The sequence below is a fragment of the Vipera berus genome, assembly GCF_964194415.1.
Source record: "Vipera berus genome assembly, chromosome: 3".
NCBI lineage: Eukaryota > Metazoa > Chordata > Lepidosauria > Squamata > Viperidae > Vipera > Vipera berus.
In genome coordinates, this window is record NC_138204.1 from 58,294,036 (window position 1) to 58,321,956 (window position 27,921).

A 27,921-nucleotide genomic window follows, 5' to 3' on the forward strand; every position below is an offset into this window, starting at 1 on the left:
GGTAGCTAATTTTTTGTTGCCCAGGCCTAGAATGGACTTCCGGAAGCGGCATCCACACAGAGTATTGGTTGTTCACATATTTGAATCCCACCACTGGCTACCACCCCTTATTTCTTGTTTCATACAGGCTTTCTGAGGGATGCCTGGGATTGTGGTGCAGTGGTGCTCTTTCCCCTCTATCCCTTTAAAACAGCAGCCTAGTCAGGGTCTAAATAACTTTCTGCTCCTTGATCCCTAAGTGATGGTAACCCTAATCACTTATCTTTTCTTCATCTCTCCTTCCTTCCTTCCTTCCTTCCTTCCTTCCTTCCTTCCTTCCTTCCTTCCTTCCTTCCTTCCTTCCTTCCTTCCTTCCTTCCGCTTCTGTTTCAAACCCCATTTGTTTATTTTTGGATTTCCTGCTGCTTGGCTTTCATGGTTTCAGGTCTCTTTCCTCTTCTCCTATTTCTTAAGACATTTTGTCAGGACCGCAAGGTTGTGTTCCAGTTAAGAAAATGTATTGCTCATAACTCTACACAAGAATCTAGTCAAATAACAAGTCTGCACTAAATTGGCACTAGATAAGGGTCAATGGAATTCAAAGGGGGCTGGACTTGGATCATTTAGGGGAATGAAATGACTCCAGTCTGATTCCTCTCTTGACTCCTCCTCCAGGCTCCACCTCTTCTCCTATATCTTTAATTATGATGATGATCATGATATTATCCATTCAGTCTGGTTTGACTCTTGGTGATTCTGTGGGCCAGGTCTTTCTGCATCTTCCGATCTTGCACTAGTTGGTTTAGTTTTTCTATGCTCTTGCTGGTGTCAGCTTTGATCTCTATAACCTATATCTTTAATATACCCTATATCTTTAGTTCCAGCAAAGGGGCAACTTTTCACTCCCTATAAGTGTGAAACCTTTACTTATCTAGCAGTTGGAATATTTGTGACATACCATCTGAATCATTTAGTATTATGTATTTTACTGCTGTTAGCACATTAAAATGTAAGACCTTATCACAGTTAATTATGTTCAAAATTATATTATGTAAGAGTCACATTTATACAAATGTTTATTACTACATTTTCACAGCTAAACAAATGTTAAGAACTGGTTCAATCCAACCATTTACAGTTCAAATTTAGGGAAATTAAGAGGAATGGTATTTTTATAACTTTCTCAATGCATTCAATATTCAGAAAATCAGGCGCACACTCTCACACCAGTATGTTAGACTAATGGTGCAAAATAAAGCAAATATAATTTTTTAAATCTAAACTGTTAAGAAATAATTTGATACTGACATGGCTTACTGTGAAGATGGGGTATGTGTATGTGGGTGGTGTATGTAGAATTATATGTGTGTATACCTTTTGTACTAAGTTGTTTTATCTATGTTATTGTATCTTGTCTGAAAACAGAATAAAATAATATTGCTAAAAAGGAAAAGCTAATTTAATACCAGATTAAATATATTATTGTGGAATAAATGTTTTAAAAACTAAAGGAATTACAATAGTACTTGTTATTCCTATTAAATACTGTAGGATTTTTTTTAAATACCTGATTTATTAAAAAAACCAAACATTTATGCAAATTGATGACTTCAAAGCATGAACATTTTAATGTCTTGTTATTTAAACCATTTAAGCCACACAGTCTACAGCAGGGGTCTTCAAACTTGGCCCTTTTATGACTTGTGGACTTCAACTCCTAGTATTCCTCAGCCAGGCACGCTGGCTGACGAATTCTGGGAGTTGAAGTCCACAAGTCATAAAAGGGCCAAGTTTGAAGACCCCTGGTCTACAGTCTCATATTTATTATTCTCTGGAATCTCATGCATGTCCCTTGATCAGTTAGTCCTGTTTTTATTATCCCCCTAGAATGTGGACACATAAAACTGGACATTTGTCCTTGTTAGCTCAGGATTGACAGAGTACAGCAAGAGGGAAGTTCTAATGCCAAGTCAGGAAAATATAATATATTGATCTGTACACTCTGGTGCTGATGTTCCTTTCATGTACTCGTGTTAAGTCGCTGTAACTAATTATATGAAAAAGGCATTGGTCATCTTACCATTATGAAGAAGAATGAGCTTCCATATTCAACTCAGAAGTACGTCTATATGTTACAATTTCATTTCTTCCCTTATTTAATCAGAAGTTTTCTCAGTGGAGGAGCAGAAAGCATTACAGCTATACTCGTGAACTGATTTTTATTTTTATTTTTTTAACATAAGAGAATTACAGTAATAGGGAATAGCATCATACTTAAAGATGCAAGCAAGGCCGGACATTCAAAGGTGTTGATACTTTTCTTATGCACTAGTTATCTTATTACACATATAATTGGTTTGGAAATCTAGTTTCACTTTTGCAGCGTTCCATAGAACTCAACTCTCTTCCCATTCCTATTTAACATATACATGAAAACTTTGGGCAAGATCATCTGTCAGCATAGGGTCAAAAATCAGTATCCTTATGATACTTCGTTATACTTCAGAGCTCTGCCCTGGGCTCATTGATTCTGAATGAGATAACACACTTCCAGGCAGAGTTGGTGTGCAATTTGAGGATACTCCTGCATTTTCAGCTCCCGCTTGAGAAACAGATGGCAGCCATTGCCAGGACAAACTTGACACATTTGCATCTTGTGTGCCAATTGTGCATGTTCATAGATTGGGAAGCATTACTCGTAGTCACTCATGCCTTTGTCACCTCCTATTTGGATTACTGTAATAGGCTTTACATGAGATTGTCCCTGAAGAACGTTCAGAAGCTGCAGCTGGTCCAAAATGCAGTGGCACAGATAGTATTGGGTGCTCCACAGTATACCTATGTTATACTGCACTCTGATGGCTCCCAACAGACTTCCAGGTGCAGTTCAAGGTGTTCGTTGTCACATTTAAAACCCCACGTGGCATGGGAACAAGTTACTTTATGAGACCTCTGCTCCCCAGTGGTTTCTGCCCATCCCACCATCTGGCAGAGTAGGCACAATCGTGGTTCCTTCAGTGAAGCAGCATCACTTGCTGAATCCTAGAAAGCTGTCTTCTCTTTCATGGTGCTTCTTCCCCCAAGATATAGTCAGTCAAATGTCTGATTCTGCTGACCTGGATTATTCACTTAGGCACTGGGACCAGGGGGCCAATAGAGCTCTCCTGTGGGTACAAGTGTATCTTGTATTTCCTAGTAAGAGTTTTTAGGGGCCTCAACTTGGTTTCTTTTATCTAACAGTCTGTGATTGTGTTTTGTGTTTACTTGGTTGCCACACAGGTGCCTCTGTTAGATTAACTGCATACAGAGCTGAGTAATTTTTGTTTGATGGATGCATAAAAAGCAGAGGATCACACTACCCCAGCAAGCAATACTGTATATGTGCAGCCGAACTACTAACTAGAGCAGAGGTCCCCAACCTTTTGGGCACCAGGGACTGGTTACATGGAGAGAGATTTTTCTGTGGACCGGAGAGGATGTAGTTTTGTGTGCTGCCTGCATCCCGCAGCTGGGGCTTTGCTTGTTGGTGCAGCCCGGTTGCTGGCATGCTGCGACCTAGTACCGGTCCACAGATTGGGGGTTGGGGACCCCTGAACTAGAGGCTTCCCTGATGGCTTGCAATATTTGTAGTAAAAGCTCTGTAGATCCAAAGTAAATAGCTGTTGCATATGCCTTCAGATTACTTATCATACAAACCAAACCATCTAGCCATAACTGTAGGTCATCACAAATCAAGCTAATACAGTTCAATTATAATTATTTTATAAATTTACTGGATACAATTTTGTTCAATCTTTTCTCATTGTTATTTTGAATGGCATCCCTTTAATAAACCAGCTGTCATTTGATAGATAAGTCTGGAGCAAAAAGTCTTCCTGTAAAAAAACAGAACTTGTCTTAGCTTAAATATTTAGGTTCAGATCAGCAAGTACTATGTCCAGTGATAAACACTTTAAAAGTTTCTTCCAATTGAATGGGAGTTAAGTGGTCTTTGATAAGAAATACAGTGATGCTGACTGAGGTCAGAGCAACCAAGCAAGGACAAAAGTACTTTGAAGGATAGATTTACAGGCAGCAATAACTAGGGCAGGCCAAGAGTTTGTCATCTGTGAAATAAATTATAATCTTGTGAGATTGCAGAGCTATAAATTCTTGCCTGCTTAAACTCCCATCTATTTCCCAGGGGAATTCAAAAAGAACAAATGTTTAAACTATTCTTCAGGGACAATTTTTAGCACCAGTGGGACTGAACTGAAAGGACTATATAAGAATATCAGTGCAGTTCACATCCATTTCCTTTTTTCCTCCATTTATTTAGTGAATAATGGATTATATCAGTCTGGATCAAATCTATAATTCTGGGGAAGTTCTGTTTTCCCACTGTGGAATGTATAAGTGCAAAGAGTAAGAGCTATGCTTCCTGAAAAGAGGGGCAAACACATAGCACTTCTCTAACCTGTATTTTCAGAAGCAGTTTGAAGGTGATGATGATCCAAGATTGTCTTCATTTATGACTACTAGACATGCAGAGAACAATAATGAAAATCACTGGCCTGCCCTGGGCTCCTTTAGATCTTGCAGCAATGAAAATCCCTGCACCTATTTCACACAGAAGGAAAAAAAACTCTACAACTGCCTTTGTCTTATTTTTAAACATGCTCTGTTCGAAGTTTCAGATGAATATATATGGCTAGGAATCAAGGTTAGGACAGAAATTGGCAACGAGGACAGCAAATTTCATGCAATGTAGTTTCCTGCTAACTCAAGGACAGATGGATAATAATTCAACTCAGTAATGGAGAAAGGGCTTTAAAATATTTGTCCTAGAAACAAATATCTAGAAATTTTGAAAGTATTTTGCTACTCATGAATGCTAACAAAGCGAGCTAATTTCACATCATTAATTATATACTTAACTATTATATGTAGCTCTGTACTTTTCAAACTTAGTTACATGCAAATCCTGTGAAATGTGCAATGACCTTTAATTTACCTGCAGGTAGCAGCTTTTTACAGTATGCATTATGGATTTTACAATTGTGGAGCAGATTATTAGCAGTGTGGGAATGAGGTGCCCAACTGCCTGGGACTTATACAATTATCCATGGACATTTCCCTGCTTTGACATTATAGCCCATAATTCCAATCTGCCATTTGAACTACAAGGAATCAGGAAAGAAATAATGAAACACCTTAAGAATACTAATTCTGCATGAACATAAGTAAAGTCCTACAGCAGCCTATTCCACTCTAAATTGGGATAGCTGAGGGAGTGGGGGATAAGCTTGAAGTGGGAACAGGAAGAGTGGAAGGAAAACCCTATGCACCCATTGCCTGGTAGGCTTTTCAGAAAAAAAGGAGAATATAAATTAATATTAAATGTGTTCCTGGCTTAATCTGAGTCAAAACTCAGCTTTCTGTCTTGTTTTTTTCGAGTCTTCTGAGTTGTTTAAAGTTGCATTTTCACGAAAGCTTTACAAAAGTAAGTTTAATCACGCCTATCCCATGTGAAGTTCTATAGTTCCTTATTCTTGGACTACTGATAGCCTCCAATCTATCATTCTAAGCATTTTAATTTATTGACTACGTGGAAGATATATAAAGGAAGTTGGTAATAGATGTTCTGGTCTCTTCAAATTAGAGGGAAAGTTACAGTCCATATCCTATGGCTGGTAAGTACTTATTCTTATTTCTCTTCATCAGAGTAACATCAAGTCATCTTTTTTCCCCTGGCAGGGACCCTGCCTCTTTAGGAACAGTGTAACCCCCTATAACAACTATGCATGTGGTGCAGCTGTTACTTAAGCACTCCTGCTGGCTTATACATTACCCTCTTCACCCAGCCACCCACCCCAGCAACTCTGCAGCATGTTTAGAAAGTCTTTTCTCCTGTTGTTCAATTATCTATTTGTTTTGGGGCAGCTCAGTGCAATTTTAATATGTTATTCAAAAGTAATGTCCCCTGGTTTTAAGTGATTTGTCTACCCCATCAGACTGTGGGCTGTGGGAAGCAATATCAGCAGTTCACTTCCCTTAATTGTTCTCTTTCCTTCATGGTATACCATCTTTATTCAACATCCAGTCTTGCTTGAAAATGCAAGAGAACAGAGAAGCTTTAATCTGCCCCCAAAGTATGATGTGTTTTGATTTTCAGAACTAAAAGAGAGCAATGCTGCTCCATTTAAAAGTATAACCTCACCTAAGCTGGACTTGGATTGGTTCTCCTCCTTTTCCTCTTCTCCATCTCCTTCTTCTCCCCTTCCTGGAATTGCCATTTTGAGAAGTTGTGGTCTTGTTTCTTTTCCTCTCCACTCCCTTGGCTTCTTATTCTGGGCTTATTTTATCATAAGTCACAAATAGCTTACAAAGTGCTAAGAAGCAAAGCAACACTGATGCTTCTAAGAGCTTTCGTGCTGTTAATGGAGCAATCTTCTCTGCAGCTTAATTGTTTGTTTGCTTTCCAGTGACCATAGTTTAAGATTGCAATTTGAGCCTTTCTTAATTGTTTCAGCATGAGTTTCTGTTTTGATGGGTTATGTTCCAAATATCAACCTCTCTGAGCAAGCAAAGGCATAGAGCACTTTCCTTGAACCAAGCAGAATAACTTGCTTAATTTTGCTGCAGCAGTTTGCATAGTCTTTGTAATCTGAGTATCAACGATCATCTATTCTACATGACTTTAATTGTAGTAGTTATGGTACTCTATAGCAAATGCCTGCAGATACTTGTTTTTCCATCCTTCAGAATATTTGGATTGAAACTCATGTTCTGTGATAGTAATAATCAGTATTTCTTCGCTATGCAGCAGCTTCTTGCAACAACAACCCTATTCTGTCTTCAGACTGGGAAGAAAGAAAGAAAACATGAGTTTTTTTCTTTACCTTCAACATTCTCTGTTTTTGTGACTTAGTTTGTGTCTGCACGGGAGATAGACAGAGCAGCCATGACTGTCTCATATACCTTGAAAGTGGCCAATGCTCGCTTTGGGGGCTTCTCTAAGCTGCTCTTCCGCTGGAAAGGGAGCATCTACAAGCTGCTCTACAAGGAGTTTCTGGGCTTCATTGTGCTGTATGCAGGACTGAGTGCCATTTACCGGTAGGTTGGCAATTATAATGATTCATTAGAGATTAAAACTTAGAAGTTTGCAGAAGAGATCATTGCACCTTTGTAAGCATCCTCCTGCAAATGAACCCTATCCTAAGCAGGCGTCCGTGTGAACTGTAATTCCCCTTAACTTCATGAGAAATGCAGGATGGGATGTCTTCCCACAGGTTTTGTGAAATAACTTTCTGACTCTGAAATCTGTGAAGTGCGGTTTGGAAAATAGGTGGACAATGTTCATGAGAAGTGAAAATGGATTGGGGAACTTGGTACAAATTTCCAGTGGTCTGAGAATAATTTACGACAGGATCTTAAAACTATAGCTTCACTTTTCCTCCAACCCTTCCATACACCCATAAAATTGATATGTTTGGTTAGAGCAGTATTTATCGACCTCAACAAATTTAAGATTTCAACTCCCAGAATTGCCCAGCCAGCATATTGCCTAGATTGGAAAACACTGGTTGGGATGTAACCTGTTTTAGTTATATGGCCCTAGACAGTGTACAACAATGCATATGCGCAAACACACACACGTGTGTGCATTAATAAAACCACAGGCTCAAAAACAATATCATAAGATTAGTATAAAGTTATGCCATGATAATAAACCAGTTTCCTAATCATCATTTCATTCCAATAAATGGCAAGACTCCAATTTTGTTTTGTTTCCTCACACATTCAAAGGCTAATGCTCATGAAAACCAAGTGAAGGAGAATTCATTTTCCATTCCTTTTGGAAAACTTCACGTTATAAGACTTATTCCTAAAATCTCCACATCAGGCTGCTTTTCCCAATGGCAGAACTACAGTACGCATTCCCATGATTGGTGAGGTATGATGAATGGGGGCCTTTACGGGAAGGCAAAGACTTCATCCATCTCGAGATCATTTTACACAAGGGTTAATTTGACTGTGGCATCTGTCTAGAAGATATATTCAAAAGGGCAAAATGGATCATCTAAACCAAAGAACCAATTGAGGAAAGATTTCCAGCCCACCCCCCACTGTCTTGCCTTAATGCTGCACAGAAAGCCTGTGTAACATACACCTTTGTGGACAGAGGGGTGGGGAACTGACAACTGAGTATCTGACAACAAACACTGGACTCTCCAACCATGTAGAAAATTGCTGTAGTATATTTTCCCCAGGCTCTTAAGCATTCATGGTCAGTGGTTGTCATCACAAACAGACTCTTTGGAGGTTCAGCTGTCCAAATAAAGAGCTCAAATTGATTTCTCAAAATAAAATATCAAACCAAAGAAATAAATGGGTGTGGAGTCCCTGATCTCTCTGAGCTTGATTGTTTGCTTGTGTATGTTTTATTACCCACCTAGGTAACAACATCAGTTTAGTGTGTGTGGAGTTTGCTCCTGTTTATATACTTTGCCCTACCTGGTTTCTCCTCGGTAGTTTCTTGATTAGGGTACTGTTTTCGGCTTGATTGTCTGGTGTTATTTCTCTGCTTGCCTGGGTATTAGCTGCCAGAGGAGAGATGTTTTAGTTTAAATGGCTGCAGCAGCAGCCATTTGAGGCTTATTCTCTCCCTCTTACAGCAACAGTCGCAATGTAAAAGTAGAACTATTTCCTAGAGATGCCGATATTGTGTGTTTAATTTAACTAGCAACTGAAGGGACTTCATCACAAATCCCATAATATGCAAGTGAAAATTTAAAGTATATAAATAAATAAATAATAAATAAACCTTTATTGTCAAAGTACAACATGTGTACATTGAGATTAGCTGAGCCTCCCCCCGTGCTCTCTCCCCCCAACACACAGTGACAACAAACCCTCCATCCCACCACACTATGTGAACCAACCACACTACACACCGGCCTCCCAAGTCAATTCTGCATAAGATTATGTCCCATTTAAAAGCCCAACAGCCCACGGATAAAAGCTATTTTTCAGCCTGTTGGTACGGCTGGCTATATTCCTATATCTCCTACCGGATGGTAGGAGAGTAAAGAGTCCAGGGTGTGAGTCATCCCTGAGAATCTTAAGTAAAATTCTAGTTAAGTCCATGGAACACCATTTTCCATTCAATGGTTAATTGTGGTGCACAGGCACTTTCTTAATATTTTCCTATAGTTCATCTGCAATGAATTATGACTTCTAGTTCAGATTCTACTCACATCAAAATGAACAGATACATCAATATTGCTTTGGGAAAGTGAAAACTAATTTTGTTTGTTAGCCACTGTTGGGCAAAACATAAAAAGGCTTCAAGCAGTCTGTTTTAATAAATCTTGAATATCTTGTATGTTTGGATCTTGAGTAAGTGCCATGCAAAGATTTGCAACCTGTAGCAGCAGAGTGATCGGAATATCAATGCTCAGTTAAACACTGTTCAGCACAACAAATGATATATCTCACACAGCTTACAGAAACTGACATATCTTATATCCCCAAACAATAAAATATACATACAGTAATGTGGTTTGTGGAATAAAATAAACCAGGTAATCATAAGATGCTAAGTCATAAGCTAGTTTACAAACTACAGTGGAGCCAAGTCTATGATGAGATTATCACCCAAGTAGACTAAGAGCAGGGCTTTTTTTGTCATAGAACGCTCAGAACGGAGTTCCGGCACCTTTTCTGGATGGAACCTTGTAGGATAGGCAAGGAGGGTTGTATGACATGTGTGAGTTCCGGCACCTTTTTCTTTTACAAAAAAAGCACTGACTAAGAGAGAACTTGCTTTGGCAAGGATAGGCCAAAGAACCTCATCTCTTGTTAGTTTAAAGAAGAATATTTAGCATGATAAAATCCAAGCTTGGTATTCCTTTCCTCTCTCGCCAGATACCTTCTCAATGAAGATCAAAAACGCCTCTTTGAAAAGGTGGCTAAATATTGCAATCGCTCCACTGACCTCATCCCTCTGTCTTTTGTCCTAGGTAAGATTTATTTACATACTCTTGATGGCACGCCTTGCTGTGGTTTCCGTTTATCGGCTTTTGTTGGTCAGTTGAAATGGCAGAGATGTGATGAAAGTAACTGGGTAATTTAGAATCCTATATTACTTCTTGTAGGTCAAAGGGAGAGTGCATGCTTTGCTTTTTAAAAAAGGTCACAGCCAATTCTGTCTTCTTTAGCTAAGTAGATCCAATAACAAGAGAGATACAGAAGCCCTGTGGCCAGATCTAGGAGATAGTTCTGAACTAGGCAGAGAGGTAGTCCAATAGTCCTGCAAGTTACTTTATACATCCCTACCTATATATGTTCCTACATGAAAATGTGGGCTTAAAATTCTATATGAGAAATGCAAGAGTAATACACAATGATCCTTTGCATCTGGGATTTCCAGTTCAAAAACAAACAGATTGAAGGATGAAATATCCTATAGCTACCAAGAGTAGAATCCAAGGAAATCTGTTTCCTTGAAAGAGAAATCCAACTACATTCATACTACATTCAACTACGTTCATAAATGAACTCTTATGTAAATATAAACTCTCATGTAAACATCTTTTCTGTTAAAACATTTTATTTGTTAATAACTAACAATAACAATAATTTGTTGAATTTATATGACTCTCAGCAGTTTATTTATCCTAGGTATGACTATGAGCCTGAAATCTGAGACTTTATCCTGAATTTAATCTAGATGACTTTAGAATTTAATGATTACAAGAGAGCCGTTTTAGTGTAATGGTTAAGACATCAAGTTAGAAACTGGAGAGCGTCTGTTCTAGCTCTACCTTAGGCACAAAGCCAACTGGGTGACCTTGGATCATCTCTCTCTCTCTCTCTCTCTCTCTCTCTCTCTCTCTCTCTCTCTCTCTCTCTCTCTCTCTCTCTCTCTCTCTCTCTCTCTCTCTCTCTCTCTCTCTCTCTCCCCACCCCCCACCCCCCACTAATAATAAGAAAGCAATGGCAAACCACTGAAATCTTGCCAAGGAAACTGTAGGAACTTGTCCAAGCAGGTTTCTGGAGTATACACAGACTTGAAGGCACACATACAAAAATAACCATCACAAATATAACATGTCAAAGTAAAAAAACAGATAAACCAGAGTTGATTATTTCCCTCAGTCTAGTGCCTTCCAGATGTGCTGGGATTACAAATCCAAAATTCCTTTGCAATCTGGAAATCATTAGACTGGAGAAATATGGATTAGAGTGTTAGAGCTTTAAAACTTCCTCATATAACGTCATGTCAACATGTCTTTTCATAACCAGGAAAATGCCCCAAATTCCTTGTTTTATTTTCATGTCCTTCAAGAGCTAAATGAAAAACTGAACTCCTTGCTCCCCAGTTGTTTCTTTCTGGCTCTCTAAGTGACATTCCTCATCCATAGATGGCAAGAAATTCTGCAGTTCTGGATGGTTGCCTACTTTCTGGTGTAACTCCCAAGCCTTTTCTTTCCTTTGAACCTAGGAAGAAATATCTCCAGGACAATCCCTTTCATTGTATGGAGCTTTGCCCTCCCCTCCCCTCCCCTCAACTGCCCCTCTCTTTCCATCCCCAAAGACACATTTCCCTTGTAAACTCTGGAGTCATAATCCACTGATATCACATGATCTCTCCTGCATACAAAGTGTCCCTTTTAAACTCCATGGCTGGGAGAAGGGCTAATTAAAGAGGAGGAAATGGGGAAGTAGAACATAGCCACAAGGTAAACGTCAGGGTGGGGGGGGAAGGAAAAAGGGAAGGAGGAGAAATCAGGTAACTAAAGTGAAAAGGGAAGTGACAATCTGGTTTAAGAGAATTAATGCCTATATTATGCAGAATGAACTTATCCAACGTTTGAGGGCAAATTGACAATATGATGGATCTTGTTTTCCTTCAATAAAGGACATTCATTTTGTTCTCAAAAGGGCATGAAGAGTAAGTTTTCAGAAATTAGCTGGTATGGTCAGAAAAGTCAAGATGGTGCCCATGATTGTGTGATCAAAGCTTCTGCCTGTGGTGAATCTTAAAAATAGAACGTCGACCATACTATAGTGGACACCTTCTTGTGGTCATAACTGTATATTGTGGATACCTTTATTAGTTTATTATTAGTATTAGTTTATTATTGCTATTATTATAGGTATTAGTTTATTATTAGTTTATTATTGCTAAAAAGAATGAGCCAGGTTGAATGAACAATTTTTTGTGCAGGGCAATTTTTCTTTCTTTTAATTTTGAAGAACTTATGTCATGCTGCAAAATACAGGAAATATATTGCTTTTTTCTCAGGAAACCAGGAATTGGTTAGCCTAAATTTGAGCAAATATTGAGAAGAACAAATGTTTCCGTATCAGTCCCCACCAAAATGGCTCCTTTAAAATACCTCAAGCTTCTCTGTTTATTCTGGTTGTGATTGTTACTCTCCTGACTTAGGACTGGCTGAATTTCTTGTATTTTTATTTGAAACAAGAAAGCTTTTACTCTAGAAAAGTGAGATTTTTATGGCTAAGACTTTTTACTCAGCTGAAGTTTCAGACCCTTCTAAGCATTTTGGTGGCGCAGTGATTAGAAGGCAGTATTGCAGGATAACAGTCCAAGTCTGGAGTTCAATTCCGACGGGCTCAATGTTGAGTCAGCCTTCCATCTTTCCGAGGTTGCTAAAATGAGGACCCAGGTTTTGGGGGGCATTGTAAACCACTCAGAGAGTGCTGTATGGAACGGTATAGAAGTCTTAGGTGCTATTGCTAGTGTTATTGCCATATCTAAACTGGGAAACAGAACCATTCTTTATGTGTAGTGACCCTGAAGACCTTTGGTGATTGGTCTCTGACATTTCATTGTGTTGGAGCTATTTTTATCGGGGCTACCAACAACCAGATGACCACAGATAGCAGCAAATGTATACACACACACACAAACACACACACCACTTTATTTGGTATTTTGCTACCACACATTAATCAACAATCTAATAGTGTTGTAAATCTCCAGTTTTATTTTTGTAACTGATTGATTAAGAGCCTTCATCTCCTCTTTGGCATCATTTAAAACCACAAGAGCAAGAAATGTCTAAAAAGCTAGGTTGTCTCAAATCAGACATAAAGCAACAGTTTAAAACAACAATGATTTAAATAGCCTTTGGATTTGAAATATGTGGAATTCAAACAACAGCCACTCACCAAAATTGATTGCTCTCCCTCATCTTTGGACAAGGAACAGGTCCCAGCCCTTATTCTTTTAGGACAATCAAACTTCTCTTTTGGCAGGTTTTTACGTCACACTGATTGTGAACCGTTGGTGGGCCCAATATACCAGCATTCCCTTGCCAGATCAGCTGATGTGTGTCATTTCCAGCAATGTTCATGGGAGAGATGACAAAGGTCGCATTTTGCGGCGCACACTCATTCGTTACGCCAACCTGTCTTCTGTCCTTATCCTGCGTTCGGTCAGCACCAGAGTGCTTAAGAGATTCCCTACTATGGACCACATTGTGGAAGCTGGTGAGCCTGACTGGGAAGGAAAGATATAAGATTTGAGGGAGTGAGAGTGGATGTGCGAAGCTTCTCATATTGGGGCTAATGCCAAGAGAAAAGCAGGAGGAAAGTCAGTATTGATCTATCTTTGCAAGTCCTTGCATTGGCTCATCTGCTCAATGGCAGTCTACTTCACTAGGGTGCCTTCAAGAACCTTAGCTCTATAACCAGCCTTTAGAGGGACAACTTTTTCAATGCATAAATCTTTTTTTACTGCATTGCTATAGGATGTAAAGTTGTCTTAAGGGACATTGCTAAAACTCCTTTGCTAATGGCTAATTCGGGAACTCAGAATAATCGCTGCATAGGAAAGTCAAGCTGCTTATAATGCATCATGCTCTAAGCCCATTTCCCCAATTTGTTGGCCTACAATTCTAGTGGACTTTAACTTCTCAGAATCCCCCAGGTGGATTGGGAAAGGACCCTGTACTTTAAATCTTTCAAGAGAGTGGTTTTTGAGAAATTGGGGTGACAAAACAAGGAACTGAGAAGGGACTCTTGATTTTTTTTCAGTTTAAACTTCCTCAGTCCATAGTATCGACTCTGTCAAATCTCTATTCTATATTTTTTTTAAGATTTTTATAATCCCACCTTTATTATGTTTATAAATTCAGGGCAGTGAACATACCTATTCCTTCATTCTAACACAAAGTATTACTATAATAAATGTGACTGAGTCCATATTTTGAACCTGCTTTCAAGCCAATTTCTACAACTTTCCCATGCCCCCCTCATACAGGTTTCATGACACAGGACGAACGTAAGAAATATGAGAGTCTCCATTCAGATTTCAACAAGTATTGGATCCCCTGTGTATGGTTCACCAATCTAGCTGCTCAGGCACGACGAGAAGGGAGGATCCGCGATGATGTGGCACTCAGATTGCTCATGGATGTAAGTTCAAGGAACAGTGGAGGAGGTTATAAGTACCTAAGTTTAAAATAATCTAATTCTTGTTTTGCATCATTTGCCAGGATTATTCTTGGCATTCTTGGCATATTCTTGCCTTCTTGAGGTCCACTATCTGGCAAAAAAAACAAAACCAACAACCTATTGATCTATATAAATCTAAAGGATATTGTTATATAAAAGTGACTTCAGTTTGTTGCCTCCTCACTTATGATTTTAACTTCACATATCTCATCTATGCTGCAAAAAAAGCCCTGATTCCATGAATTGGCTGAACACATCCATCTTCTTGTCTATAAGCCTAACGGAGAAACTACATTTCAATTTAAAGGAAGCCTCAAAATGCACAGCTAAAAGCTGGATATTGCAATACAGATCAAGCTTTTTATCAAAGCTGCAAATTCTGAAGCTTCTGTTTTTCTCCCATGCAGGAGCTGAATCTCTACCGTGCCAAATGCAGCATGCTTTTTCACTTTGACTGGATCAGTATCCCCCTAGTGTACACACAGGTCAGTACAAGAGGAAACACATAAAGATAGCTTGCGTCTGCAGCTATAGCTACCAAAGTAAATTTTAAAAAAAACCTAAAAAAATAAGAGCCACAGTAAAATATTTGGAATGTTTCACTGTTTGTAAGTGGGTGGTGGATGTGCATGAAATAAAGGTTTTAAGAAACTCATTTAAATGGGAAAATAGATTGCTTAAAAATTGCTGAGTCCAGTGATATCCAATGGTGATGTCTAATACCAGACATAAATGCCATCTTCTCCACAGGTGGTCACTATAGCTGTCTATTCTTTCTTTGCATTTTGTGTGGTTGGTCGCCAGTTTCTGGATCCAGCTCATGGTGGAGAACTAGACATGTATGTTCCCTTGCCCACACTCCTGCAGTTCTTCTTCTATGCTGGGTGGCTGAAGGTGAGAATGTTGGCTTCTAGCAAATAGTTTGATGTTTTTCCCATTACAGTAATAATTTAATAAAAATAAAATAGCTCAAAGTACTCTTGCCATATGATCTGTCCTACAGTCAATCTAGTACTATACAGTTCTTGAATAGATTGCGCAAACTCTCACTTTTGAGCTTTCAAACCAGTTTGTTCCACAAATGGAGTCACTATACTTAAAACAGGGACGCGGTGGCTCAGTGGGTTAGGATGCTGAGTTGTTGATCAGAAGATCGGCAGTTTGGCGGGTCGAATCCCGAGTGCCACGTAACAGAGTGAGCGCATGTTACTCGTCCCAGCTTCTTCCAACCTAGCAGTTCGAAAGCATGTAAAAATGCAAGTAGAAAAATAGGGACCACTACGGTGGGAAGGTAACAGCGTTCTGTGCGCCTTTGGCGTCTAGTCATGCCAGCCACATGACCACGGAGACGTCCTCGGACAAGCGCTGGCTCTTTGGCTTTGAAACGGAGATGAGCACCGGCCCCTAGAGTCGGAAACGACTAGCACGCATGTGCGGGGGAACCTTTACCTTTTATACTTAAAACATAGCAACACCATTTGTGGGATAAACTTCTATGAAACAAACCAGAAACTAAAATCACTCTCAGGATCTTGAATGAAACATCAGACAGCCTATCCCACATTTTGTCCCCGGTGAAAGTTTACTGAATCTATCAACTACCGTATCTTTTCCTCTCTGGGCAAGAAGATGTAGCTTGTGAAGCTCAGCTTTTTAATGTTTTTAAGTTGCATCACAATCTATACAGTATTCATTTATTTCTGTTTAACAGAATGCCTTTGGACTGTTAAGGTACAGTAATGTTCTTGCTACATAGCTAGCCTATTAAACCTAGCTACAGATTAAGATTTACAAAATCACTGTTCCTTTTAAGCAGATTCACTGCTATCTTCAAAATATTGAATAAGTGTTCCTTCCCATATAGGTGGCTGAACAAATAATTAACCCTTTTGGAGAGGATGATGATGATTTTGAAACTAATAAATTGATAGACAGAAACTTTCAGGTGAGTCATATATAAATACATAAAATAGGAAATATGCTACTTAGATGAGGCACAAATTTTACCTGGTCTAGAAACTGGTGCACTAGGATGTTAACTGTTGCTAGTGATTTAAAATGTCCTTATGGTAGCTACAACAGCATGAAATTAATCTGGGAAATCTGGGTAATCCTAGCCTTTCTCAACCTGATGCTGTCAGATGTTTTTAATTTCAGACCGTATGGCAAAATGGCACCAAAAGCCTATCATAAGAATAACTTCAATAATCTGGAGGGCATTGTTGATTCGGACAGCCACACAAATTGCCCTGAGTCCCAACATCTGCTTTTTATTTTTTTTCTAACTCTGTGAAAGCAGACATTAAAAGGACAATTATGCAAACCAAAGATTTGAATCTAACATTAAAGCCACAATAATTAGCAGACATTTAGGGTTTCACCAGCTACTCTTCAAAAACAGAAGAATTCTCTTTTTTTGGCTAGGTATCGTTGCTTTCAGTGGATGACATGTACCAGAACTTGCCTCCAACCGGGAAGGACAAATACTGGAATGAATCTACAGCTCAACTACCCTACACAATGGCCACGATGGCAGAGACCTTGAAACCGTCCTTCATGGGCTCCACTTTTGATATGCGGTAAGTTCAACTGCTAAATGTGTTTGATGTCAGACAACTTATCTATCGAGGCTAGCAAATATGACAACTCCTGGTAGAATCATAGCCTCTGGCTTTGTGAAGAACCTCCTCATCCAAACTGATAACATGATAGATATAAACAGTGCTTTTTTGTAAAAGAAAAAGGTGCCGGAACTCACACATGTCATACAACCCGCCTTACCTAACCTACAAGGTTCCATCCAAAAAAGGTGCCGGAACTCCGTTCTGAGAAAAAAAGCCCTGGATATAAACTATCATGTAACATCATGTATCATGTAACATATGAATGTTCATGCCTTCTCGCTGCGACACAAACCGGACGTCAGCTGTGCAATTAATCTTAAAACTGGCACAGAAATATAGCTAGTACTGAGGTTTCACATAAGGCAACACCTGTTCCTGCAAATAAAAACAAATTCTACATTAAAGCAAATTCTCCATTTACCAGAAGGGTAATGTATTTAATTCAGTGAATTTCTACTTAAATCAGTAAAATATGATCAATTTGTTGCTTCACAAATGAAGGCAAATATATGTGTCCCAGGATAATGTGAGACTGAATTTGGGTCAGCCAAATGTGACTATGTAGGGCGAACGGAGTGGACACTAACCACTAGATTGCAAGAACGTAAGCAAGCGGCCAGACTTATCTCATTGGTAGCCTCACAATGCAATGAAGCACACTCATTTAATTTCGCAGCTGCTAAGATCATTGGCCATGCAGGTACAAAGACAGCCAGGGAAATGATTGAAGCCTGGGAAACAGGCCCCTTGTCAGTTAAAAGGAGTGCTGAATTACCACCAGCCTAACAAATACTTCAGAGCCGAGAGCTTGGCAGCACAAGGAAACGACAGCCAATCACCAGCCATCAACACACCAATCAGTCAATAAGAAGGCACCACATAAAACACGACTCACAGGGACAGCCCAAGGCACGTATTCCGGTAGAGAGAGGTTCCTTCAAGATGGGCCCCAGTATGAGTCCTAAAGCTTGGAAGAGTAAATCTCTGGTCCTGGTGGCCGACCCAAATTCGATCTCACAATTTATTGCTTTGCAATTGGTCAGTTGATATGAAATCATGAATTATCATAATTTTTCATTTCACTCAGTTGTGCGTGTGCTAAATCCGTCTTTTCCCCTTTTGTGTAGGATGAGTGATGACCCAGAGCAGAACCAGCAGGTCGATGCATCGCCCAGTATGAACCGCATACAGACCCCCTTGCTCAGCCGCTTTTATGCTGCTGCTGCCTCTCCAGCAATTAGCCTCAAAAATTTTGGGAAAGGCAACCGGATCTCCCACCCTCAGTTACTGCGCTTGAGATCCGAGGGTATCTTTCCTTCTGCCAGTCCCAATTTCAATCGCAGAGAAGACCCAGATGCTGTTGGCCGTATCGATGAGGAAGAGACAGAGGACGAGGAAACCAGAATTAATGAGACCCGTGCTCCTCTCAATGCAGAAATAGAGAGAAAAGACATACCCATTATTACTGTGATAGGATCCCTAGATGACAGCATCAGCAGTATTGAGCAGTCCTCTAGCTAAGGTCAACAGATAACCAAGATTTCTAGCTGCAATTATTTGTTGATCAACTGTGGAGATATTTTCAAAAGTTCCATTTTTACAATTACAGATCCCACCCATTTTCACCAGCATACGGACAAGCAAGTATGGTTGCAGTGAGATAAATTTCTGGATGCCTAGAAAAGTAAAAACATAAAAGTGGGCTCCAATGTTCGCCTTCCAAGAGTCACCTCCTTTATGGTAAACACATTGCCATTTATCCGACCATAGACCCCTTTTCACTCAAAATTAACCTAGCATGTTGCTCAGAACCTAACCTGTGCCTTCGCATTTAGCCTTCTGAGTTCTTTGTGCCAGATGTATTTAGAGATACTGGTATGTATTTTAATACATTTAATGCCATTTAATAACCTAATTTTATCTTCTGATTAAAAAATAGTCTTTTAAGTGTGTGTGTTCTGAAACTTTTTTTATGATATAGGTATCTGAAGAATATTGAAATCCAAATGAGCCAAATATTCAACTAGGAAGATACTTTGTTAATAATTCTTATTTCATTGGAATCCATGTAATTTGAGAATTCAGCAGCATAACCTTATTTATTCAGAAGTAACTCACACGACTCTTAAGTGAAACTGACTCAATAACATTTTAAAGATTGCGACAAGGAGAAAAATGAGGGCACTGAAAAATAATAAGCTGCACACTAAATATAAAAGTTCTCTCAATGAAGGAGCAACACTTAAGATTTGCTTAATATTATATTCCAGCTGCCCAATTTTCCTTACACATTTGTCCAGCTTTCCATCAACTTATACAGGTGAAACTTGAAAAATTAGAATATCGTGCAAAAGTTCATTTATTTTAGTAATGCAACTTAAAAGGGGAAACTAATATATGAGAGAGACTCATTACATGCAAAGCAAGATAGTTCAAGCCGTGATTTGTCATAATTGTGATGATTATGGCGTACAGCTCATGAAAACCCCAAATCCACAATCTCAGAAAATTAGAATATTACATGCAATCAATAAAACAAAATGTGTACATAGAACAATATCGGACCTCTGAAAAGTATAAGCATGCATATGTACTCAGTACATATGCCCCTTTTGCAGCAATTACTGCCTCAATGTGACATGGCATGGAAGCTATCAGCCTGTGGCACTGCTGAGGTGTTATGGAAGACCAGGATGCTTCAATAGCAGCCTTCAGCTCTTCTGCATTGTTCGGTCTCATGTCTCTCATCTTTCTCTTGGCAATGCCCCATAGATTCTCTATGGGGTTCAGGTCAGGCGAGTTTGCTGGCCAATCAAGCACAGTAATCCCATGGTCATTGAACCAGGTTTTGGTGCTTTTGGCAGTGTGGGCAGGTGCCAAGTCCTGCTGGAAAATGAAGTCAGCATGCCCATAAAGCTCGTCTGCGGAAGGAAGCATGAAGTGCTCCAAAATCTCCTGGTAGACAGCTGCGTTGACCCTGGACTTAATGAAGCACAGTGGACCAACACCAGCAGATGACATGGCTCCCCAAATCAACAGACTGTGGAAACTTCACACTGGACTTCAAGCATCTTGCAGTGTGTGCCTCTCCATTCTTCCTCCAGACTCTGGGTCCTTGGTTTCCAAATGAGAAGCAAAAGTTGCTCTCATCAGAAAAGAGGACTTTGGACCACTGAGCAACAGACCAGGTCTGTTTTTCTTTAGCCCAGGTAAGACGCTTCTGACGTTGTTTGTTGTTCAGGAGCGGCTTGACAAGAGGAATACGACATTTGAAGCCCATGTCCAGGATCCGTCTGTGTGTGGTGGCTCTTAATGCACTGACTCCAGCCTCAGTCCACTCCTTGTGAAAGTCCCCAACACTTTTGAATGACCTTTTCCTGACAATCCTCTCCAGGCTGCGGGTCATCCCTGCTGCTTGTGCATCTTTTTCTTCCACACTTTTCCCTTCCACATAACTTTCTATTAATGTGCTTTGATACAGCACTTTGGGAACATCCAACTTCTTTTGCAATTACCTTTTGAGGCTTTCCCTCCTTATGGAGCGTGTCAATGATGGTTTTCTGCACAACTGTCAGGTCAGCAGTGTTCCCCATGATTGTGATTCCTACTGAACCAGACTGAGAGACCATTTAAAGGCTCAGGAACCCTTTGCAGGTGTTATGGCTTAATTAGCTGATTAGAGTGGGACACTGAGCCTTGAATATTGCACCTTTTCACCATATTCTAATTTTCTGAGATTGTGGATTTGGGGTTTTCATCAGCTGTAAGCCATAATCATCATCACAATTATGACAAATCACGGCTTGAACTATCTTGCTTTGCATGTAATGAGTCTATCTCATATATTAGTTTCCCCTTTTAAGTTGCATTACTGAAATAAATGAACTTTTGCACGATATTCTAATTTTTCGAGTTTCACCTGTACTTCAGCAGCTGTATAGTTTAATTTCACCTAAGGTTTAAGCATTTCTAAAAATCTACCCCATTGTGCCTCCATTTTCTACTGGGGAATGGCAGCAACAGGTCTTCTCCCAAATAAAAATGTAGCAAGTTTAGAAAACGAAGTAGCTTTTGAAAGGATCAGTGAGAGAGAGTATCAGTGAGTATTGTTTTTCTTGGGGCTGCAGTTAAGTCACAGCTTGGCCTATAAGGAAACACATTGGCGCCAGAGTGAAGCAAGCCCAAACTTTCTTTCCCAAGATGAGGTCTACAGTCCTCGATATTCGTATAAATTCCACTCCAGCGCTGACCACCAATATACTTTGTCCCAATGCTCATAAATAACCACATCAATCATTTATAACAAGACTCTTGAGATATTTATTAACCCTGTAAAGATACAATAAATGGGTTCATTTGCCTTTTCTGGCTTTGATCTTCCTCAGATAGAATTCTAGCTCCTTGCCTTCCAGAATGTAGCCATCTGCTCGGCCACACTGTCCAGGTCTGGAGGCAATGCAAGCTGAAAAAGGAGAAAATTAAAGGAAAAAGTGTCAGTTAAGACCAGCGAATATGCTTCTTTAAATGCAAAACCCTTCTTGCTATTAACTTCATATTAACACAAATATGGTCATCTTCTCACTAAGTGTAGGCCTTTAAAAATTTAACAGGCCTTCCCACACATGAAGTTACCTTCAGAACTTGAAATGTCACCACTCACATTCAGCAGCAGAACTGGACAAAGTTTTCATCAAAAGGTCAACTTCAAATCCATGGTCAATCATGTAGGACGGGGTGTCAAACTCAATTTCATTGAGGGCCACATCAGCATTGCGGTTGCCCTCGGGGGGGCCGGGTGGGTATGGCCAGGGTGGGCGTGGCTAGAGTGCGTATGGCCTACTGCAGGGGTGTCAAACTCAATTTCACTGAGGGCCGCATCAGCATTGTGGTTGCCCTCAGGGGGCCGGGTGGGCGTGGCTAGTGTGTATGGCCTGCTGGGTGGGCGTGGCCAGCTCTACATCGGTTCGCATCAAGGGTGCCTATGGGGGCCTGGGCAGGAATGGGACAGATCTGAGGGTCTCTGGGCCAGGGCCAAGGCAGTGGGGGCCGTTCCCTCACTGTTTGCAGGATGGCTTCGCGGGCCGCATGAAACCACTTCACGGGCCGGATCTGGCCCCCGGGCCTTGTGTTTGACATGTCTGGCCTACTGGGTTGGCGTGGCCAGCTCTACATCGTTCGCATCAAGGGTGCCTATGGGGGGCCTGGGCAGGCGTGGGACAGATCTGAGGGTCTCTGCGCCAGGGCCAAGGCAGCAGGCACCGTTCCCTCACTGTTTCCAGGATGGCTTTGGGGGCCACATGAAACCACTCTGCGGGCCGGATCTGGCCCCCGGGCCTTGTGTTTGACATGTCTGATGTAGGATAACATGGTGATCACCTGACACTTGGCTTCCTGGTTCTAACTTGTATAAAGTAGCAACAACTAGAAAATAGCTCTAACAATTGTCAAGCTAAGTATTATTCCAAGAGTTGAAGCAAGTAAATCCTGCCCTAAAGAAGCTACAGATTTTTTGTCAACTCTGAGAATAGACTGCCACCGTCACGTAATTTATCGAAATTGTACATCTGTGTAAATCTTCTGCTGTGCCTAGCAAGCTCAGCTGTCTTGTTTTTTACACCTTACCAAGCAACTTTCCTTGTTGGAACTGCTCCTCCAGGAGGCTACTGATCTTGGCATTCTTTTTCCGCTCATCATACTTCTTCTGAATTTTCTTTGAACGTTTTTTGTTTAGAATCTCTTCCTCCTCAGGAGTCTGGAACGAAAGCGAAAGTGGCTGTTACTTCCCGTGACTCCACAAACACCTGGAACATTCAGCACATTTGGGGGGGGGGGGGGTTGCAAAATTAAAAACTAGCATTGAACAAAGCATTCTGTGCATAAACTCTTTTGCACATAAAAAAACCCAACTTGTTCTATGCCTAGACCAAAAATGTGTTATGTGCATAAGTGGAAGAGAAAAGACGACTGAGGTGGAAGAGGCCACCCTGTCTGGTTGGATATACTGAAAAGCCAGATTAGCTTCGGTCACTGCCAATTTTCCACAACTTGAACAGTGGTTTATTCAACCAGCCTATCTCCCCCCATTTTTCAAGCCCCATTTTTTTCTCCACTCAATGCCCACTTCCTTGTAGTCAGGAAAGAATTGGAAATATGAGAGCGCCAATTAGATGTGAAGTGTCTGAATAAACACAGATAGTGGCAGTCAAGGGAAGGTGCTAAGAATTTACAAATAATGTACACACGTAGGCCACCTAAAACAGACATGTTAAACACAAGGCCCGGATCCGGCCCGCGAAGTGGTTTCATGTGGCCCGCGAAGCCATCCTGGAAACAGTGAGGGAACGGCCCCCACTGCCTTGGCCCTGAGACCCTCCTTCTGCCAGAGACCCTCAGATCTGTCCCACTCCTGCCCAGGCCCCCATAGGCACCCTTGATCCGAACGATGTAGAGCTGGCCACGCCCACCCAGTAGGCCATACGCACTCTAGCCACGCCCACCCTGGCCACACCCACCCGGCCCCCTGAGGGCAACCGCAATGCTGATGCGGCCCTCAATGAAATTGAGTTTGACACCCCTGTCCTAAAAGAAGAGGTATAGATATGAGGTGCACAGGTCTTGTCTTACTCACCCCATCAAACGTCTCCAGATTTTGTTTCAGCCAATACCCAGGGCAATCAAAATGCTTTGGGTTTTGTCAAATTGCAGCCTACCCAGAACGGTTTGGCAGAATTCCTGAAGCAAACTTATTTTGTTTGGGTTTGTGCATACTCCTAATACAATCTACACAGTATGACCGGCATGCTGAAATCTTTGCTACTTTAAAACAATTTCCAAATAAATTGAGATCTAAGCACTGATGGGATAACAGACTGTAAGCATTTTCCAATCTGGAACCCACAAACAGTAATTTATAGAATCTTTTTTATTCAAAACATTTGCTTCCGTGCTTCAGCGCTAAGATGCTCTAAATTGGGAAGGGATTCTACACAGCTTGGGTCTCATGTCTTCTTCAGATCAGTAGATATGCCATCACTCTCCTTCAGCAGCAGAACTGGTTAACAGTATCATCATAAGAAGACAAAAATATTTTTAAACCTCTGAGTATTGTTACCTACCAGCTTGGCGCCCTTCTTGCGCCCAAGGGGCAAGGCGTAGTGGGCCTCATACCAGTGTCGATATGGTGTGCTGTCAATGAGGACAATGCAGTTTTTGACCAGGGTCTTTGTGCGCACCAACTCATTATTGGATGCATTGTACACTACATCAATTATTCTAGTTTTGCGGGTACAGCCTGTAACAAAAGGAATTTATTTTTCAAGAGTAAAAAATAAATAAATAACTGAATGGTATAAGAATCTCATGGACAGATAAAAATAGGCTTTCACACTGTGCGGGGACTGCTTCCGTTTCCAAACCCACCCTATTTAAAAGAATAAAGAGCAGAATTTAAAGAATAAAGAGAATTTACAAACTGCAAAGTATATGCGACTCTGCAAACTAAAATGACTGGAAAATATGAAGATATTTGCAAACAGCATGAAGACCCTGCAACAGAAGCTTGCCTACTTTACACATATGTGCAACATCACTGATGATGATGCAAAAGGGGCCAAGCTGTATATCTCTGCAAAACATCATAATCAGCACTCTTAATTAGAAAATACAAAGAGTCTCTTCCATCTTATATTACATCTCTTTCAGCAGCCCCAACAAAGTCCTCATAACCAAGTTCCGTAACAAATATGAAATAAAGTAAATACGGAATCTGCAGTGGAGTATTAACCTCACCAAATATATGAACTGACCAATTAGGTACACCTGAGTAGGTACAAAGCTATGCTCTTAAGCAAGCCTGCAACCCTTCCCTCCCCCAAATACTAGTGAGGCAGCAAACTAAACATGCAAACAAATGTTCAGATTTATCGTAATGGTTGTTGTTATACTTGTACCATCTACAACACTGTCTCTTCATCACTAAACAGCAGCCTTTAAATCCATGCTAACCGCTTGTTTAAAGTCTATCTCAACCCCTCAGTTTTTGCCAGTCTTGAACTGATACCTTTCAACCTTATATAAACAATTTGTCTCCCCTTTAACATTCCTATAGCAACAATGCACACATACTCAGGGTAACTATGACTCTCTTATCACTGAGAGCTAGGAATTCACCAAAGCTCTCTAAAGGTCAAAGTTATCATCACAGTTTTCTTATTTGTGCTTTTTGGTTACTAACCCCCACCCCCACCTAATACTCTAGAAAACATCTACTTCACACTTACATTCAGATCCCCAAGAGAAGTTTCCGACATCCAAACGGAGAGCACGGTATTTTTTATTGCCACCACGAACTCTTACTGTATGTATTCTTCTGGGGCCAATCTGTAACAAAGTACCACAAGTTTGTTCAGATGCAGCAATTCATGGAACTAAAACCTTGCCTCAAATGCCCACCCTACACAGCAACATGGTCAGTGTAACTATGACAACCCCTAGCACTGGTGACTGTGAAGAAGACCAGAACAGTCTACACACCCACCTAAGGTGTACTTCTCATCACTCCAGTTGCCTCCACATCAGTATTTCCAAACGAAAGCACTATGCAATTATCTCAGCATGACCAAAGTAACGCTGGATTGGAGTTTACCTCAAATTTTTCAAGGATCACAGGAATTTCAAATTAGAGATACGGTGCCCTGATTAAGCATATATCTGCTTATATCTGCTTTACACATAAAACAAACATCAATCATTCCTAACTACACATTAAATGGTATTGCCATCAAATTTAGGGGCACACTAATTATAACAGTTCTTAAAAACACACGTGTGCATAACCCATACTATTGTTTTATCAGAAACAGTTGTGTTACAAACATATCATATAAAACATTTATCCTTTACCTCAGGGGACTTCAAACTTGGCCCTTTTATGACTTGTGGACTTCCAATTTGCTGGCTGAGGAATTCTGGGAGTTGAAGTCCACAAGTCATAAAAGGGCCAAGTTTGAAGGTTCCCTGCTTTACCTGGACGTTATTTCGGAATTAACACACTTCTGATGATCTGCTATAAATACAGGATTTTGGATTAAGTCGAGAGCAAAGCGCATTTGAATTAAAGCTTCCACTTGTTCCTTCTGCCTGGAGAGGGAGTTTCCCAGTTGGCCTACAACAATTCAGATTATTCAGGTAACATGTAAAGGTAAAGGTTCCCCCGCACATGCATGCTACTCGTTTCCGACTCTAGGGGCCGGTGCTCATCTCCGTTTCAAAGCCGAAGAGCCAGCGCTTGTCCGAGGACGTCTCCGTGGTCATGTGGCCGGCATGACTAGACGCCAAAGGCGCACGGAACGCTGTTACCTTCCCACCGCAGTGGTCATACATAACATACACCCCCTTAAACACTTTACTCCTACGGAGAGCAGTCTGAACTCTTCCCAAACATTCTCCCCTTTAAAGCAGGGGTAGGCAACCTTGGCTCTTTTATGACTCGTGGACTTCAACTCCCAGAATTCCTGAGCCAGCCTGGCTGGCTCAGGAATTCTGGGAGTTGAAGTCCACGAGTCATAAAAGAGCCAAAGGTTGCCTACCCCTGCCCTAAAACAATGAATCGCACGTACTTTGGTATTGGCAGGAGGTCGTCCCAACTCATACTTTCTTTTCTTATGGTAGGGCTTCCGCTTTCCCCCGGTCTTGCGGCGTTTGTGCCAATTATCCCTGGAGATACCTGCGTAAAAGAGGGGGGAAAAAAAAAATCAAACGAAAGAGATGCATTAAGTACGGTCGCTAAACTTGTCCGTCTACGGCAGGGATCTTCAAACCTGGCTTTTTTATGACTTGTGGACTTCAACTTATTTTATTTTAACTGGGGTTTTATTTATGCAGGGACAAATATATTTTTTTTTAAATTTGCTTTTAACTTTTGCATCTTGGTTTTTTAATCACCCTGTAAACCACCGCCCTGAGTCCTTCGGGAAAGGGCGGTATATAAATGTAATTAATTAATTAAATAAATAAATAGATAAATAAACTCCCAGAATTCCTCAGCCAGTGTGCCTGGCTGAGGAATTCTGGGAGTTGAAGTCCACAAGTCATAAAAGGGCCAAGTTTGAAGAGCCCTGGTCTAGGGCTTGGGAGGAGTATTCCCCATGCCCAGGGTCGCTCAGTTCTCCAAGGTAAGTTTCCGCATGGCCTACTCGGCCCTAATGCAGCAGTGGAAGAAGTTTCATCATTGCAACGACGGGCAAAGGGACCAATAAAAAAAAAGGGGGGTGGGCCTTTGGGCGAGAAAAGGCTTTTGCTCCCAGGAAGGCCCCTCGCTCGTGAAGACGAGGTAACAACGGCTGCGGCAACGCACAGCCAAGGCCGACCAGGAGCCAAGGCCGGCCGAATCGCCGTCGCTCCACAAAACCGAACCCGAATATCACACGCCATTTCACGGGGGTGAACGTCTTTCTCTCGGTTCCCCGACCGGGAGCTCGGCCAGGAGGCCTAGCGGGGGCGGATGGCGGCGGATGAAACCGCCCCCCTCCCTCTCCGTCCGGCAACTCACCCATCCTGCTCCCAGGCGCCGACTGCGAAAAAGGAAGACGCAAAGCATGTCGGGGCGGTTTGTTCCACGGGAAATCTCGCGGCAAAAGGCTCTCGGCTCAAACTGACGCGCGCCGTTGCGTCATTAAAGTGGGACATTAAAAAAAAATAGGAAGAAGCGGGTGGTTCTAGGACAGGGGTAGGCAACCTCGGCTCTTTGATGACTCGTGGACTTCAACTCCCAGAATTCCTGAGCCAGCTACGCTGGCTCAGGAATTCTGGGAGTTGAAGTCCGCGAGTTATAAAAGAGCCGAGGTTGCCT

The 27,921-nt window shown here is 41.1% G+C and overlaps 2 protein-coding genes across 2 annotated transcripts; one reads left to right on the forward strand and one right to left on the reverse strand.

The window, feature by feature from the left end:
• Positions 1-6,919: 6,919 nt before the first annotated feature.
• On the forward strand, positions 6,920-18,593 carry BEST4 (bestrophin 4; the record flags this gene model as incomplete). Its single annotated transcript, XM_081324568.1, has 9 exons — positions 6,920-7,074; positions 9,889-9,983; positions 13,249-13,482; positions 14,255-14,409; positions 14,856-14,933; positions 15,199-15,342; positions 16,313-16,393; positions 16,873-17,027; positions 18,200-18,593. The coding sequence occupies exons 1-9, from the start codon at positions 6,923-6,925 to the stop codon at positions 18,591-18,593; spliced, it is 1,488 nt and encodes a 495-aa protein (XP_081180694.1). The 5' UTR covers positions 6,920-6,922.
• A 2,775-nt stretch (positions 18,594-21,368) lies between these two features.
• RPS8 (ribosomal protein S8) lies at positions 21,369-27,695 on the reverse strand. The gene is made up of 6 exons (XM_081324572.1): positions 27,622-27,695; positions 26,690-26,796; positions 25,352-25,451; positions 24,188-24,363; positions 22,695-22,824; positions 21,369-21,534 (listed from the first exon to the last, which is right to left on the reverse strand). Exons 1-6 carry the CDS (start codon positions 27,623-27,625, stop codon positions 21,425-21,427), a joined length of 627 nt encoding a protein of 208 aa, XP_081180698.1. The 5' UTR covers positions 27,626-27,695; the 3' UTR covers positions 21,369-21,424.
• Between the last annotated feature and the right edge of the window lie 226 nt (positions 27,696-27,921).